The sequence below is a fragment of the Gigantopelta aegis genome, chromosome 2 (assembly GCF_016097555.1).
Source record: "Gigantopelta aegis isolate Gae_Host chromosome 2, Gae_host_genome, whole genome shotgun sequence".
In the NCBI taxonomy this organism is placed as follows: Eukaryota; Metazoa; Mollusca; class Gastropoda; order Neomphalida; family Peltospiridae; genus Gigantopelta; species Gigantopelta aegis.
In genome coordinates this window covers 2,706,774-2,722,584 of record NC_054700.1, presented here as the reverse complement: position 1 = coordinate 2,722,584, position 15,811 = coordinate 2,706,774, and the positions used below count along the sequence as shown (strand labels likewise).

The window sequence follows — 15,811 nt, the reverse complement described above, 5'->3', positions numbered from 1 at the left end:
ACCAATCCATTTTCAATTCAACCCCTGCATTTGCCCACGGTAAATCAATGCCGTGGAATTTTTAATTCCCTACAGCAGTTTTTTGCACTGGACTATATTCAGGTTTTTTTTCAATGGCATGTATTTTTAGCATGGACATTTTCTTAATTCAGGGTTCATACACTTTGGAAACAAAAATATTCCAGACTGTTTCCAGACTTTTTCCAAGACAAAAAAATATTTTTCAAGACTCACGTTACTCAAAATAGACGATCTTTTTGTCATATGCATTGTGCAAGCGCATACTTCAAATCTTCAATAAATGTCGGCAATTGTTAGTCTTGATTTCCCAAATGTACATTTTCCAAACCAACTCACAAAAATGGTATTTCTCCATACTTTTTCCCAGGTCTGGCAAATGGATTTTCAAAATTTCATAATGTTCAAGGTTTTCCGGACTCCGTACGAACCCTGTTAACTGCAGAGGTTGAAATTATAAACAATCATTGTAACATCACTAATGTGAGTTGAGCAAAACAAAAAGTAATTCTTATAAAAACCTGTCTCTTTCTGTCTTCTTCTTTCTTCCTTTTTAGGTTGAGTTCTTCTCGTAATTTACGCTCAGATTCCTGGGCCTTTTCCAACTCTTTCTGAACCTAAAACATGAACAAATGAATAAATGTATGAAAGAACGAATGTTTAAAACGACACCCCATCACAAAAATACACTATTAGGTTATTAGGTGTCAAAAATGAACCTAAAACATAGTCAGAAACCCATAAACAAAACGGCATCAACAAACATTTTGAGAGTGCTTCTAAAACATATGGTCTTAAAAGGGGCTACATTTTTCTAATGCAGCAAGGGGTCTTTTGTATACACTTTCCCACAGACAGGAAAGTACATACCACAGCCTTTGACCAGTTGTGGTGCATTGACTGGAACAAGAAAAAACACAATCAGTTAAATAGATCTACCAAGGTGGTAGCAAGCACCTCAAGCGAGCATTCAACTGACTGAGCTAAATTCTGTTCCAAATCGCTATGAAAGACAAACTTGATTTTTATCTGTAGATGATAAGAAAAAAAGGATTGCTTTGTTTAACAACACCACTAGAGCACACTGATTTATTAATCATCGGCTATTTGGTAATTTTCACATATAGTCGTAGAGAGGAAGCCCACTACATTTTTCTATTAGTAGCAAGGGATCTCTTATATGCAGCATCCCACAGACAGGATAGCACATACCACAGCCTTTGATATACCAGTCGTGATGCACTGGCTGGAACGAGAAATAGCCCAATAGGCCCACTGATGGCGATCGACCCAAGACCGACCGTGCATCAAGCGAGTGCTTTACCACTAGACTACGTCTTGCCCCCTGTACACTAAAATTGTTTTGCAAAAGTATATATTTCAAACACATGAACAGAGACAAAACCTATAACCATTTTGGTTGGACCGGTCCGGTATGGAACTAATATGAAAACGAGCATGATGGCATCAAGAGTAGTTAATGGACTAAATAACAAGGATAAAAAGTTACAGAACAAACCCCCCCCCCCTCCCCCCCAAAAAAAAAACCCCAACAAAAACAAAACTACTTAGTCTTGTAAAGTAGTGGGCTACAGTAAGCTTTGTGTGAAACATTTTGTATGTTTTGTTTAACGACACCAATAGAGCACACTGATTTATTTCTCATCGGCTAATGGATGTCAAACATTGGATTAATAATTCTGACGTAATGCATTAAAAAAAAAAAAAAACCATACCACAGCCATTGATATACCAGTCATGGGGTACTATTTGCGATGGAATTAAAAACATAATTAAAATTACAGACTGGGTTCAAATTTCTTAAAAATCCCAAGGGTTTTCTCCGCGGTAGTTACAGGACATCACCAAAACTCCCCACAAAAATTAATGACAGCACAGCACAATTAAATTATGAATTTTGCAAATGACAACAAACATTCTGAGAGTACAGCTAAGCAGTACGTCCCCTACTGGGTCCAAGTTTTATATCTCATAAGTTCGAGGGTGAACACTAAGTTCGAGGGCCAACACCAAGTTCTAAGGCCAACACGTTGGGTAAATAATCATCATGGAAGTCCAACTTGACCTGTAACTCTATAATATTGTGGTAAAGCTATACACAATATCTTGAGGCATTGTGAAGCAAAAAATGTAAGAAAATCTACACGTGGAACAGACAGACAGATGAACAGACAGTTAAACTGGTAGGGACCTAAAAATAGATCCTGTGAAAGTCATACACAAGGGATATTTATTTATTCATTTCGAGATGTTACACAGCAGAACAAAGACCGTGTTTTAGTCACACATGTACTTACCTTCCAAGCGTTTAATTGGACCAGTTTTTCATGCCTCTCTGCCTGAGTTTGCTCGTCAAGTGTCGATGGGTCATGTGACTGCATTGCCATGGATACATCCTCCTGAGCCCGAATGATCACTTCATCTTTGTGTTCCTGAAATAAACGACAAGAATTAACAAGGCACTATCTCATTTTTATTTATACCGTTGACACACCAAACTTCAAAACGTATCAATGAGTTTTGATCTGGAAAGGATATGGGTCGTGATACACCAAATACAGGTAAAAAATTATATCAATCTGTTTTGGTCTCAATTCACATATGTATGTGGATTGAACAGCATGCTTATGGGTCAGTACGGTTTTGGATTCTGGTGTAATAATGCCACAAGCAACACATCAAGTACATAAAAGAACTATTTAAAACATTGTTGTACTCGATGACGAAGGCTAGTGTTGTGCTTAATGTTATCGACACACTCGATTTGGACAGTGCCTTGTCACTTGTTATCAGATCAGTACGCATTGATATGCACTGACAGAACTGTATTTGGTGTGTCAACGATATTACTGTTACATAACATCTGGCATTTGTCTAAGAACCACACAGTTAATTAGAAAGAAAGAAATGTTTTATTTAACGACGCACTCAACACATTTTATTTATGCTTATATGGCGTCAGACATATGGTTAAGGACCACACAGAATTTGAGAGGAAACCCACTGTCGCCACTACATGGGCTACTCTTCCGATTAGCAGCAAGGGATCTTTTATTTGCGCTTCCCACAAGCAGAATAGCACAAACCATGGCCTTTGTTGAACCAATTATGGATCACTGGTCGATGCAAGTGGTTTACACCTACCCATTGAGCCTTGCGGAGCACTCACTCAGGGTTTAGAATCGGTCTCTGGATTAAAAATCCCATGCCTCGACTGGGATCCGAACCCAGTACCTACCAGCCTGTAGACCGATGGCCTGCCACGACGCCACCGAGGCCGGTCACACAGTTAATTAGAGACGAAACCCACTGCACAACTCCATGGGTTACTATTAGATTAGCAGTGAGGGATCTTGATATGCACAATCAGATGGGAAAGTACATACCACAGCCTTTGTTAGACCAGAGGAGGAGCACTGGTTGGAATGAGAATTGGCTCACTGACGGGGATCGATCCTAGGCTGACCACACATCAGGCAAGCACCTCGCCACTGGACTACATACCACCCACCTTCAGCACATTAAATTACAACTGTAAAGTGATATATATGGTTATTTTGATACCTGACTGAAGTTAAAGTTTGTTTTCTTCAACGACACCACTAGAGCACTTTGATTTATTAATCATCGGCTATTGGATGTAAAATATTTGGTAATTTTGACATTTAGTCTTAGAGAGGAAACCTGCTATATTTTACCACTAATAGCAAGGGATCTCTTACATGCACCATCCAACATACAGGATAGCACATACGTGGTGCACTGGCTGTTGGAACGAGAAATAGCCCAATGGGCCCACCGACAAAGATTGATCCTAGATTGACTGTGCATCAAGTGAGCGCTTTACCACTGGGCTACGTCCCGCCCAATACCTCACAGATATTGGTAACGTACCTCCTTCTGCATTCTCCACTTCTTGATACTGTCCTTTTTTACATCGTTGAGGAAGAGATACTCCTCGTACCACACCTCGTGTTCACGGATCTCAGCCTCAGTCCGTGTAGGTAGTGCGGGCTTGAGGTGATCTACAAACACGATCTTCCCCTGCAGGAAATAAAACAGATTAAAATAAATCTACTATACAAGTCCCCTCAGTCTGTGTAGGTAGTGTGGGCTTGAAGTGATCTAGTCTTTTGTAAATGTCTTTCCAACACTATCAACTGTAAAAATCACCTTGTATCGACTGTAAAACTCACCTTATATAGATAGCAAAACTCAACTTATATTGACTGTAAAACTCACCTTGTATGGAAACTAACTCACCTTGTATCGACTGTAAAACTCACCTTATATCGATAGTAAAACTCACCTTGTAACAATTGTAAAGCTCACCTTGTATGGAGTGTAAAGCTCACCTTGTATCGACTGCGGAACTTGAGGAATGTTTGGTGATCGTACTCATCCCATCCACCCCTCACTCCTCCACTCTGCTGCAGAAATTTCTGAAAACGAAACAACAAAGAAACTACAACATGTGTTTTTCATCATAATCCATGAACACAGTAATGAATCCAAGAATGGTATCTTTGTACTGAAATCTGATACATGAGGTTCACGTGTAAATAATCGAAGACTGCTACCATTGACAGTGTAAAATGTTTGGCAAGCACAGCTTTATCACATATTACTTACAACTTCTTGCTTAAGTTATCAGTGTTTCCGATTGTCCTGGTCAATATTAATTTTATGTGAAACAAAAAAGGTATGTATCCTAGGAACTAGGGTGAGCAAGAAAAGGTATTTTGAAAGAAAAAACTTTCTAGTTTTAGACGCAATTTGTACAAACACTAGTCCAGACAAAAATAAAATATCAGTGTACTTTTTGTTGTACATTTAACAACTAAACATTTCAGTTCAGTATGGCTTTCCTCGGGTAAGATCTTTTTTGTTTTTTACACTTTGCAAAGTGATGAATATCTACAGGTACAACTACAAACCACGTTTCACTGACCTAGGACTTACAGTTTGTGGCAAACTGACCTATATGCCAAACTTGACACTACTGTTGTAAAAGTAACACCTAAATCTTGCCTTTTTACTTCGCAAAGGCAAGACAAAAAGCAACAATGCTACGCACCTCAAACTGTGCTACTTCAGGTGGGAGGTCTTTGGTGACGTCTCTAGCGCTGGCTGGAGGCCTGGAGGAGGCCACTCTGGATGAGGTGGGAGGGTCGGGAACCTGACTCCACGACTCAAACCGCTTCTCCAGGGCATGCAGTTCCTGACTTGTCGTTCGTTCCTCTTTCATCAACTCTTCATACCTGGAAAACAGCACACAGCACACCAATTATAATGTTCAAAATTAGTGTAAATAAAGCAGGTTTCGTTCAATGCCCAAGTCTTTAGTTTGAACCCGTAAAAATGAAAAGTAAGTTTTGGTTAATTTACAAACTTGTAACACAATAGAGTGAAAGAGTGTGTGATGTTGAAATGGGGAAATACGACTAGAGCTCGTCTCCATAACCCTTGGATGACAGACGTATGTGAAGTTTTTAAAATATGAGTGTGTGATGTTGAAATGGGGAAATACGACTAGAGCTCGTCTCCATAACCCTTGGATGACAGACGTATGTGAAGTTTTTAAAATATGAGTGTGTGATGTTGAAATGGGGAAATACGACTAGAGCTCGTCTCCATAACCCTTGGATGACAGACGTATGTGAAGTTTTTAAAATATGAGTGTGTGACGTTGAAATGGGGAAATACGACTAGAGCTCGTCTCCATAACCCTTAGATGACAGACGTATGTGAAGTTTTTAAAATATGAGTGTGTGATGTTGAAATGGGGAAATACGACTAGAGCTCGTCTCCATAACCCTTGGATGACAGACGTATGTGAAGTTTTTAAAATATGAGTGTGTGACGTTGAAATGGGGAAATACGACTAGAGCTCGTCTCCATAACCCTTGAATGACAGACGTATGTGAAGTTTTTAAAATATGAGTGTGTGATGTTGAAATGGGGAAATACGACTAGAGCTTGTCTCCATAACCCTTAGATGACAGACGTATGTGAAGTTTTTAAAATATGAGTGTGTGATGTTGAAATGGGGAAATACGACTAGAGCTCGTCTCCATAACCCTTAGATGACAGACGTATGTGAAGTTTTTAAAATATGAAAAATGTCATTTGTATATTAGAAACACCAGGATGACCAGAACCACTTCGGTTGTTTGGAAATTGTTAATGTAAATAATAAAGTCTAAGAAACGTCTGCTTTCAGTGATCAAAAATGTCCCTAATAGTGAAAAATGCCAGTCAGGATAAGAACATTTGGTCATATTAGCATAACTACCAAATAGCTATATAGGGTTGCAAATGAATCTCTATGCATTTTTACATGGATTACAACTAATTTGGACGGTAGAATTATGAAAATACATGGTAAAAAGGTTTCAGGTTAGCATATTTTCCCCGAATATCTGCTGTTTTTACCCGAATGTGAGGTTTTCCTCCAGCACTTGTTTGCTTATAGACTGAGGTATATACTGTCTTGTCTGTGAAACATTAATTGATCAATGGGCTACAGTGATGACATTAAACAAAACAGATTTAACTTTCCTTTGAAGACTGTGTCAGATTGATGAAATGTTTTGACATTCAGCATCCATTGTGCTCTAGTGGTGGCATTAATGTGATCCCTAATTTTTCTTTTTCTTTAATGTAAGCAAAAGCCAGCCTGTCCCCCTACCAAAATGGGAGCACGTACGCTTATGCCTCAGTCTTTGATACACCAGTCATGGGGTAATGTTTGGAAGAGGAAAAAACCAAAACAAAACAACCCTAATGGTCAGCTGAGGGGCCTCATCATACAAAGTGACGTATTTAAATATGATCAATAACTCACTTGGAACGCTGCTGTTCTTTGAAAGTGTTTATAGTAGATTCAATATCCTCCATAATTGATTTGAGCTTCGTCACAACTGGAAGATAAAAACATTACATAAACTTTACATTAGGTCTTCAAACTGCAGACACTAGATTAAGTTACGTAACATTTTTGGGTTTTGCATAAAATTAATTTTGAGATACTGCTAACAACAAGACAACGTTGGATTCATGGCTCGAACATAACAATGGCACTGACGGCAATTGCTCTTGCTGAGATACAATTATAAATTGTCATAGGTCAGGGGGTCAGGGGGTCATCAACTGCACGTTTGTGTTGCTGGATAAAATTTATTGCTGTCGATGACGGCATAATGTATACTTTTATTGATCCTTGAAGTTTTGTACATTTGAAATATGACAACATACATTAATATAACCTTCCAGTCATGTTTATTTGCTACAAGAGTCACTTTTAAAAAAATTGCCATCATTGGACAATTTGTTTATAACTGCTGTTGGTGGGAACTCTTCAGTTTGATTCAGGACTGTAAATTTGTCACAAGAAGTGATGTGTACGTTAATGATACAAAATAGCTGAAATAGCTAAAAATAATTTGTATGTGTTTAGTACACTGGTTTGAACTACATTTTATTCTGCAATCAAATACAGCAGTTTGAGATTGGCACCTAGGCTGATGCCTATATTAGGGCCTCTCCCTACATTTAATACACAGACACATATTTAGTAAATTAATGAAAGAAAGAAAGAAATGTTTTATTTAACGACGCACTCAACACATTTTATTTACGGTTATATGGCGTCAGACATATGGTTAAGGACCACAGATTTTGAGAGGAAACCCGCTGTCGCCACTATATGGGCTACTCTTCTGATTAGCAGCAAGGGATCTTTTATTTGCGCTTCCCACAGGCAGGATAGCACAAACCATGGCCTTTGTTGAACCAGTTATGGATCACTGGTCGGTGCAAGTAGTATACACCTACTCATTGAGCCTTGCGGAGCACTCACTCAGGGTTTGGAGTCGGTATCTGGATTAAAAATCCCATGCCTCAACTGGGATCCGAACCCAGTACCTACCAGCCTGTAGACCGATGGCCTACCACGACGCTGGTAATAAATTAATGAAGATGATAGAAATGAAAGTTACCTAATAGTTAGACATGATGGTTTTGAAAGTAACATGAAGATATACCAAGATAAAAATGTTTGACAATTTGGTATGACTGCACTGCACTTTACCTCTAATCTACATTCAATGATCTGAAAGTTAAACCATTTTAATTTGCAGGGTTTCTGCCAGAAACAAATTTGTGGTTATGGAGCTATGGAACTGAATATTTAGGCTAGTTCTGGGTGAGCAAAACAATTCGCCAAATTATCTTCAAATATGCAAAATCCACCGTTATTTTTCAACAAAATACCAATTATTACATGAAATGTTTTTGCCAAATCAAAATAAAATTTGCGAATTTGGCGAGTGACAGAGCTAGCCTTGCTTTACAATATTCATTATGTGTGCTGAATGCAACTGCTGTCGACAGGGGGATTGGGGTGTGCTGAATGCAACTGCAGTCGACAGGGGGATTGGGGTGTGCTGAATGCAACTGCAGTCGACAGGGGGATTGGGGTGTGCTGAATGCAACTGCAGTCGACAGGGGGATTGGGGTGTGCTGAATGCAACTGCAGTCGACAGGGGGGATTGGGGTGTGCTGAATGCAGTCAACAGGGGGGATTGGGGTTCTCACCAAGAACAAAAATAGGTTAGGTTTAAGGTTAGGGTTAGGGTTAAGAAAATCATACAATAATGACAAGTCATTAATTTTGTCAAAAGATAAACTTAAAATAATAATCAGCAAAATAATTGAGAATGGTGCCATACCCGTTTTACACTCTGGCAAAAGCCCTGACTTGTACTATGATTGTATTTTACAAAACATTACTAACATTCTGGAGTGGGTTTCACATCCCTGAGTTCTCTCTGAAATCGCTTCACCATGTGGCTTATCTTATCAAGCTGTTGCCTCAGTTTGATACCTGAGAAAAAAAGACAAAATATTATATTTATAAAACTTAATAAAAAGAATATGCAATTACTGAGATTTAGGTGCTGGTAAAAAAACAAAAAACATTCTTTATCATACCGGATTTAGTAAAAAGATTTTATTTATCAACAAGAATTTTACTTTATGTTATTTCACAATACAAAAAGTATTTTAACATTCACAAATTTTTACATACTGCAATAACATTATTTCCAGTTTGAACACTTATTTAGATGTGTGGCAGTATATATGCTGGCTATTACTTGCAGTGGAACTGTTTAACATGGCAATTGTAATACTTCATCCAAAAAAGGAAAAACGAAAGAAAGGATACTTGAGAATGGCCTACTATGTATAATGTTCATCATGACATAAACTTCATTTTGAGGAGTAGGAAACAGAGACTGTCAGACTCTAATGACACTGTCCAGAGTTTCAGGTTTTTATTTCTAAAATTTGACTGGAAGCCCTTAACTTGAACTTTTAGCGTTGTTTTATAATAAAAAAAGAGAAAAAAAAAAAAGGAATTTTGAGTTTCATTGTAAAAAACATCTTATTACCAGTAAGCCATGTTAGAATTTGAAAGATTAATACTATGCATATACTTGTAATTTATTGAAATTAATACATCTATTTTGGGTGAGAGAAGCAGTGTTTGTCCTGTGTTACGTATCGTTTTTAAAATATATCTTTATATAATAATTTAAAAAATAATAATTTACATTCAGATTGGTAATTAAAAAATTTACATACCGGTAGTATTTGAGGAATGATGTTGATTATTGGATTCTAGAAACATAGGTGATAAAAGCTTGAGTTTTCTACTATTGTAACATGTTTATGACTAGTAGATCCGTTTTAATAATTAAAATAACATACCTGTAGGTATTGACAATATTTTTCTGTTTGGAATATCGCTATAGATATACATAAACAAGGTGTCTGTTGTTGTCATACTAATATTGGTAGAAGCCCAAAACAGATTTTATTTGCCAATTTTTGTTATTACATTACATAACAATATCTATTACTAAGTAAATTGAAAAGTGACTCATAAAAAGACTCATTGGAAGATTTTAAGCCATCTCATTGGCTGTTGGGATGTTCAGACCAGTCAATTAACATAGGAGAAAATGCCGTTTGTTCAGGTCAGCCCAAGTTAAAAAAGAAATAATTTTACTAAGCTAAACTAAAATTTGCAAATGGTGAACTTGGTGAGTAGCAGAGCTATGCTGTGTATGTTCACAAAAACTCTAGTACCAGCTACATTGTACCTTCTGTTTTTCTCTCAGATGTCTGTTTGCTATCGGTTTCTTCCAGCTGTCTGAAGTCAGCATAAAAATCATTTCGTTTACTGTAAATATGTGTGCCTTTTTCACCCTCCAGGGCTTGGATTCTATTAATAAAAAGAAAAGAAAACACAAATAAACAAGTAAGTAATTTCAATAACATTGAATACAGTGCTTAGCCTTAAGCTCTATCCTAACCGGGTGGGCGCGACGCGAGGGTTTATATTAGAAATCATTGATTTCAATTGCTGTATCCTAACCGTACGCATGTGACATATAAATCTGTTGCGTTGCGCACAGTTAGAATGAGGCAATGGAAATTAATGATTTCTAAAATAATCACTCGCAGCTGGTTAGGACAGAGCTTTAGGGTTTGAAAATCAATAGTGAGTGAGAAACAGTTCTCCTGAAATTATGTAGGGAGCAGTAGCTCTCAGTTCACAGTAATTTTGAGTAAATAAATAATTAACAATATCGGCATGTGACAAGGCAAGCAGTTTTTTAAATTCAAATTTTAATTCAATAAATTTCTTTTTTTTTTTTACATGCACCTAGATACATTCATACATATACAATAGACCTCTTTCACATTCCCATTGTGCGCAAAGAGTAACGTCCCTTGCCGAATTAGAATATATCCAAGCTATATATACAACTTGGGGCGGCATGATCGACAGTTGTCATGAGCGTCATGAGTAGCTTCGTAGGAGCTGTGAATCTCTAGCAACAAATGTACATATTTCTTATCAGAAAGTTGACATCGGAATGGTTTAAGACCAAAAGCAGTAAAACATTAACTTAGACGAAGTCTCTAGAGCCGCCTGTCAAGGGTTTTAACAATGCAAAATTAAAAGATTCATACAATTAATTATTTTGGCTTAAATTCTAATAAGTCTTTGTTGGATGTCGACCGAATTTTCGGATTCCCTACCGATAGAATAATTAATCATAGAGATATATTCACATTCCTATTGCGTGGCCTCCCATTGTCTGTGCCCCCCAAAATGTACACAGGGCTATTTTTGCGAGATCTCACGTGAGTTCACAGTTAGCGTCTATCAGATAGGGTCATGCGCAGTGGAATGTGAAAGAGGTCTATTGGTTGTTTTGTTTAATGACACCACTAGAGCATATTGCTATATTAATCAGCTACTCAGGGCTTCTAGACTATGGTAGCCCCACTGCTACGGCTAGTGATATTCAATGTTGGGCTAGTAAATAACCACTATTGCCATAGTGATAAAAAAAGTTGTCAAATGCTGCATTTGTCTATTTTGTACATATGAATATCCTGACCCCACCCACACAATCTTAGTGTTTTTAAGCTCTATATACCAGGGTTCTACACTTTTAGCAGAACAAATTTCCAAAATTTTCCAGGACCGTCATCCATAATTTTCCAACAACCAAATGTGCTAACTTACAGGGTTTTTTCCACAGCACCGCATGTTTCATGATTTTTGGTCTACAATATATCATGATATATGAAACATACATACGGTACCTTTAGCTCTATAATGAGCATCAATTTTAGTCTTGTACTCATAAGTTCTGCTGGGTCACAGGTATCTCACATACATTATAAACAAAAACTAGGCCTAACTATTTAACTTATTTACACTATATAGTTCCAGTTTAATAGATGGGCATCAATTGGCCGAGTTCACTTAAGACATTGTCACCATTTGGCCATTTGAGTAATCGTTGTAAATTGACAAAAAATATCTATCCTCACGATTTTCCATAACTTTCCAATACTTTTTAATAAAATTAAATTTTTCCAGTACCTTCAAGGGCCTGGGGAAAGGAAGGAAATGTTTTATTTAATGATGCACTCAACACATATTATTGACGGTTATATGGCATCAGGCATATGGTTAAAGACCACAGAGATATTGAGAGAGGAAACCCGCTGTCGCCACTTCATGGGCTCTTTTCGATTAGCAGCAAGGGATCTTTTATATGCACCATCCCAGACAGGATAGTACATACCACAGCCTTTATTACACCAGTTGTGGAGCACTGGCTGGAACGAAAAATAGCCCAATGGGTCCACCGACAGGGGGCCTGGAAAAAGTATTTGTAAATTCCATAACTTTCCAGATTTTCCTTAACCGCGTATGAGCCGTGTATACCTCTTTAGGTGACATATCCGATTATTACTATTAGTAATATTGTATCACCTTAAAAGTAAAGTAGGGCTAATTAATTTTTAATCGTGGCTAGTAAATGTTTGAAATCACTGAACACATGGTTAGTGGATTTTATAAAAATGCAATAAGCCCTGGCTATTGGATGTCAAACATTTAGCTATTCTACATTTTTTCATTAGTTGCTAGGGATCGTTTACACATAAATGCATCATCCCAAAGACAAGATAACACATACCACAGCCTTTGAGATACCAGTCATGGTGCACTAGCTGGAATGATAAATTACCCGATTCTAGATTGTCCGCGCTTCAGGCGAGCACTTTACCAGTATGCTATATCCCGCCCCACATAGCTATGAATTAAGTTTCATTGATGTACATCTTGTGGATTGTGACAGATGGAGCTAAATGCAAACATCTATTGTTGTCGCCGTCGGAATAGGTTTTACATTTCTGACGGTGACAACAATAGATGTTTGCATTTAGTTCCATCTGTCACAAGCCACATATACATGTACATGTATTGTTAAGATCTGTACAATGTATGATGACTAAATAAAAAACTATATTTCCAGTCAATGACCAAAAATATAGATTTTTGGGACGGATCTACATGTATTTTCTGCACTAGTTACAATTAGCAAATGAATATATTGTTCAAAGTTACTTATTCTTTTATTTCCAGTGATTGTTTTGATTATTTAAAAACGTTTTGAAATTGAAGACAAATTTTAATTAACCCCCCCCCCCAAAAAAACAAAAAACATTTTGTTGTGTATAAATACTGTAGACGACAAGGCATTCAACACTTGTGGAGATACATGTACTTATCTAAAAACGGTAAAGTTGTGAAATAAAATGGCTCATTTCATTTTTTTATTTTATTTCTATGTGAATTGCAGGATAACTAAAATAACTGGTTTCTGTCGTTAACATATTTGATTTACCCTGCTCAGGTTCTAAGTTTAGGGCCATTCCGTGGTATTTGGTCCATGGGTGTGAAAATTTCAAAATCTGTTAAACTAAATTTTTATTATAGCTTATATTGGTGGTTTTCACAAACCCACTAGCCCTGTGACTAGTGACTTTTCAAAATATTTGTCATACTCTGAGTAAAGCTTACATATATTAATTAACAAAAGTAAATTTTATTGCACATTGAACAATCACTGAATCAGTATAATGAAATTCAAACATAATGTTTTTAGGTGGACCATAAAAATGCTTCAGAGATAAAAATTAAATGTACACTGGGGTAGAAGGGGTGTTAGAAGAGTGGACTGATTAAATGATCTGAGAATTACTAAATGCCGCTGAAATACAATTCATCAGTATTTCCACATGTAACCTCCAGCTTGGAAACAAAAAAACATTATATTAAAAAGAAAGAAAACGGTGAATTAGAAAGAAACAAAACGTACTGCACGGCTAACTTGTGTATCTCTCGAAGTGTTTCTGTCTTCTTTGTTTGATTATTCCTACATCTTAGTGCAGATGAGGTTTCAGTCTGAAAACAAACAAAAGGAAACAGGTAACTTTTTAATTTTTAATCCCCCACCTCCTCCCCCCCAAAATATGTTAATTCGCCCCCCCAACCCATTACCAGTTACACAGGCATTCGGGTCCTGACTTCTAGTTGGAGTTTATGGGAGTTTAGTAATAGTAATGTTCACTTGTCAGGACAAACTTGCTTATTTTGAACGCCGTTATCAAACAAGTCGATGGTTCGTTTGACTTTCTGTTAAGTTACAATTTCATTTGGAAATGATATCTTTCCATGAAATGATGAAGCCAAGCCAAATAACTTATTTGGTATTAAAATAAACGTTAAACAAATTACAATTAAAAAATAAAATAATTCATGACTGCGTAGTCACTGCGGTGAGGTCTACGAAATGTCACGTTTGTAACTGAAATAACTTTAAAATAGCAAAGTATATTGAATTATGATAATTAATACAGTATCAACACACCTAAGCATTCAAAAACCATTTTCTATGCGAACACTGTGAAATACTGAATAAAATGTGTCTCTCACCAATGAGGCAGTGCATAATCAGAAATACACTACACAGGGGTTTCCCCAGGGCCGTTAGGCGTAGTGGCCCGACACGCCCTGGCCCATAAAGTAAGCGATTTGACAGCGTGAAAGCGCTGTAAATCAATTGCCGCTACGCCTTGATTTGAAGCGCTTTAGAAAAAGCAATTTTTATTTCTTTTATTTTAGTTTACTTTATTTTATTAACTTTAATTTATTTTGACGTTTTAAGTTATTTTATTAACTTTAATAAATTTTTAGTTTTATTGTTTTTTTTATTCATTATGGAACGAGAAATGACTTCACCAATCCTTTTCCACATACAAGATTGTTCCGAGTTTCATTTTCCTATCATAATGCACAGCGCGTTTCAAACACAAGTCATGCAGTCAGTCGTTTTTCCTTTAATTCAAAGTGAAGATCGTTTCAAAGTAAGTATTTCTTAGTCTCCATATGCTTGAAAAAGATCACACTACACGATTAGGGTTGGAAAAGGTGGTGGTAGTTGCTATTTCGACCGCAATGTGTCTTTGCTATGGAAAATTTGATCGGCCCTATAAACTCAGTAATGTGCATTTACATTTGAGTATATTTTTATGAACTAGATCATAATCAGTTTCGGAATCATTTTTTTGAGTGGCACAGCACTGCAGATGCATACATTATGTTCATTGTCATGCATGGCTAAGATGCCTACATGGATTTTTTTCTCAGGTAGATTGTGCACACACATGGATCTTTATTTCGCTTTTATCAAATTTATGTTTTCAAGAGTTTTGTAACAATGTGACATTTGTGAACTGGAATGACCGTTAGTTAAGGTGCAAAACTTTTCAAATTTTAAGACTTTTGTTTGCATTTGTCTATGTTCTCATTTTCAGTTTAAATACACATAATTATACCGTTTACTATAATTTTTAATTGCAACCTTAAATAATAAATAATAAATGTTGATACTTGATTAACCACTGAAAAAGGAATTGAACTTTAATCCGTTAAAATAATAAAAACACCGACAACATAACAACTTCCTAAGCAAAATACCAAGTGCGCCGAATCACCGGAAGCGCAGATACATCGGACACAGCTGCAAGTGTAATGTTCATGATCATCATCATCATGTTTTCGCAGACTACTTTTTTTTTTTTTTTTTTTTTACAAAACCTAAAAACTACAAATATAATAAAACCAAAACGTTGGTGATCTAGAAGTACGAATGCATTAACAGGAGTTAAAACAGAGTGGTTAACTATTAAACCCCAACAATCTATTACAAAATTTACAACAGCTCAAAAACTTAACGCAAACCTCTTTTCCTTTCGAAGCCATTTTTTTTTTTCATTCTGACTAAAATACGTTCGATATATTTTCCGAATTAAGGATTTATTATTATTAATC

The 15,811-nt window shown here is 36.6% G+C and overlaps 1 protein-coding gene across 1 annotated transcript in view; it reads right to left on the bottom strand.

The window, feature by feature from the left end:
- The window catches only part of LOC121379159 (coiled-coil domain-containing protein 112-like), a 65,894-nt gene extending 50,152 nt beyond the window's left edge, over positions 1-15,742 (bottom strand). The window contains exons 1-10 of the mRNA XM_041507658.1: positions 15,722-15,742; positions 13,797-13,882; positions 10,209-10,330; positions 8,837-8,926; positions 6,887-6,962; positions 5,117-5,300; positions 4,395-4,481; positions 3,934-4,083; positions 2,337-2,471; positions 540-635 (exon numbers count right to left, since the gene is read on the bottom strand). Of these exons, the coding sequence (XP_041363592.1) occupies positions 540-635; positions 2,337-2,471; positions 3,934-4,083; positions 4,395-4,481; positions 5,117-5,300; positions 6,887-6,962; positions 8,837-8,926; positions 10,209-10,330; positions 13,797-13,882; positions 15,722-15,742 (1,047 nt within the window). The remainder of the gene's footprint in view (positions 1-539; positions 636-2,336; positions 2,472-3,933; positions 4,084-4,394; positions 4,482-5,116; positions 5,301-6,886; positions 6,963-8,836; positions 8,927-10,208; positions 10,331-13,796; positions 13,883-15,721) is intronic.
- Between the last annotated feature and the right edge of the window lie 69 nt (positions 15,743-15,811).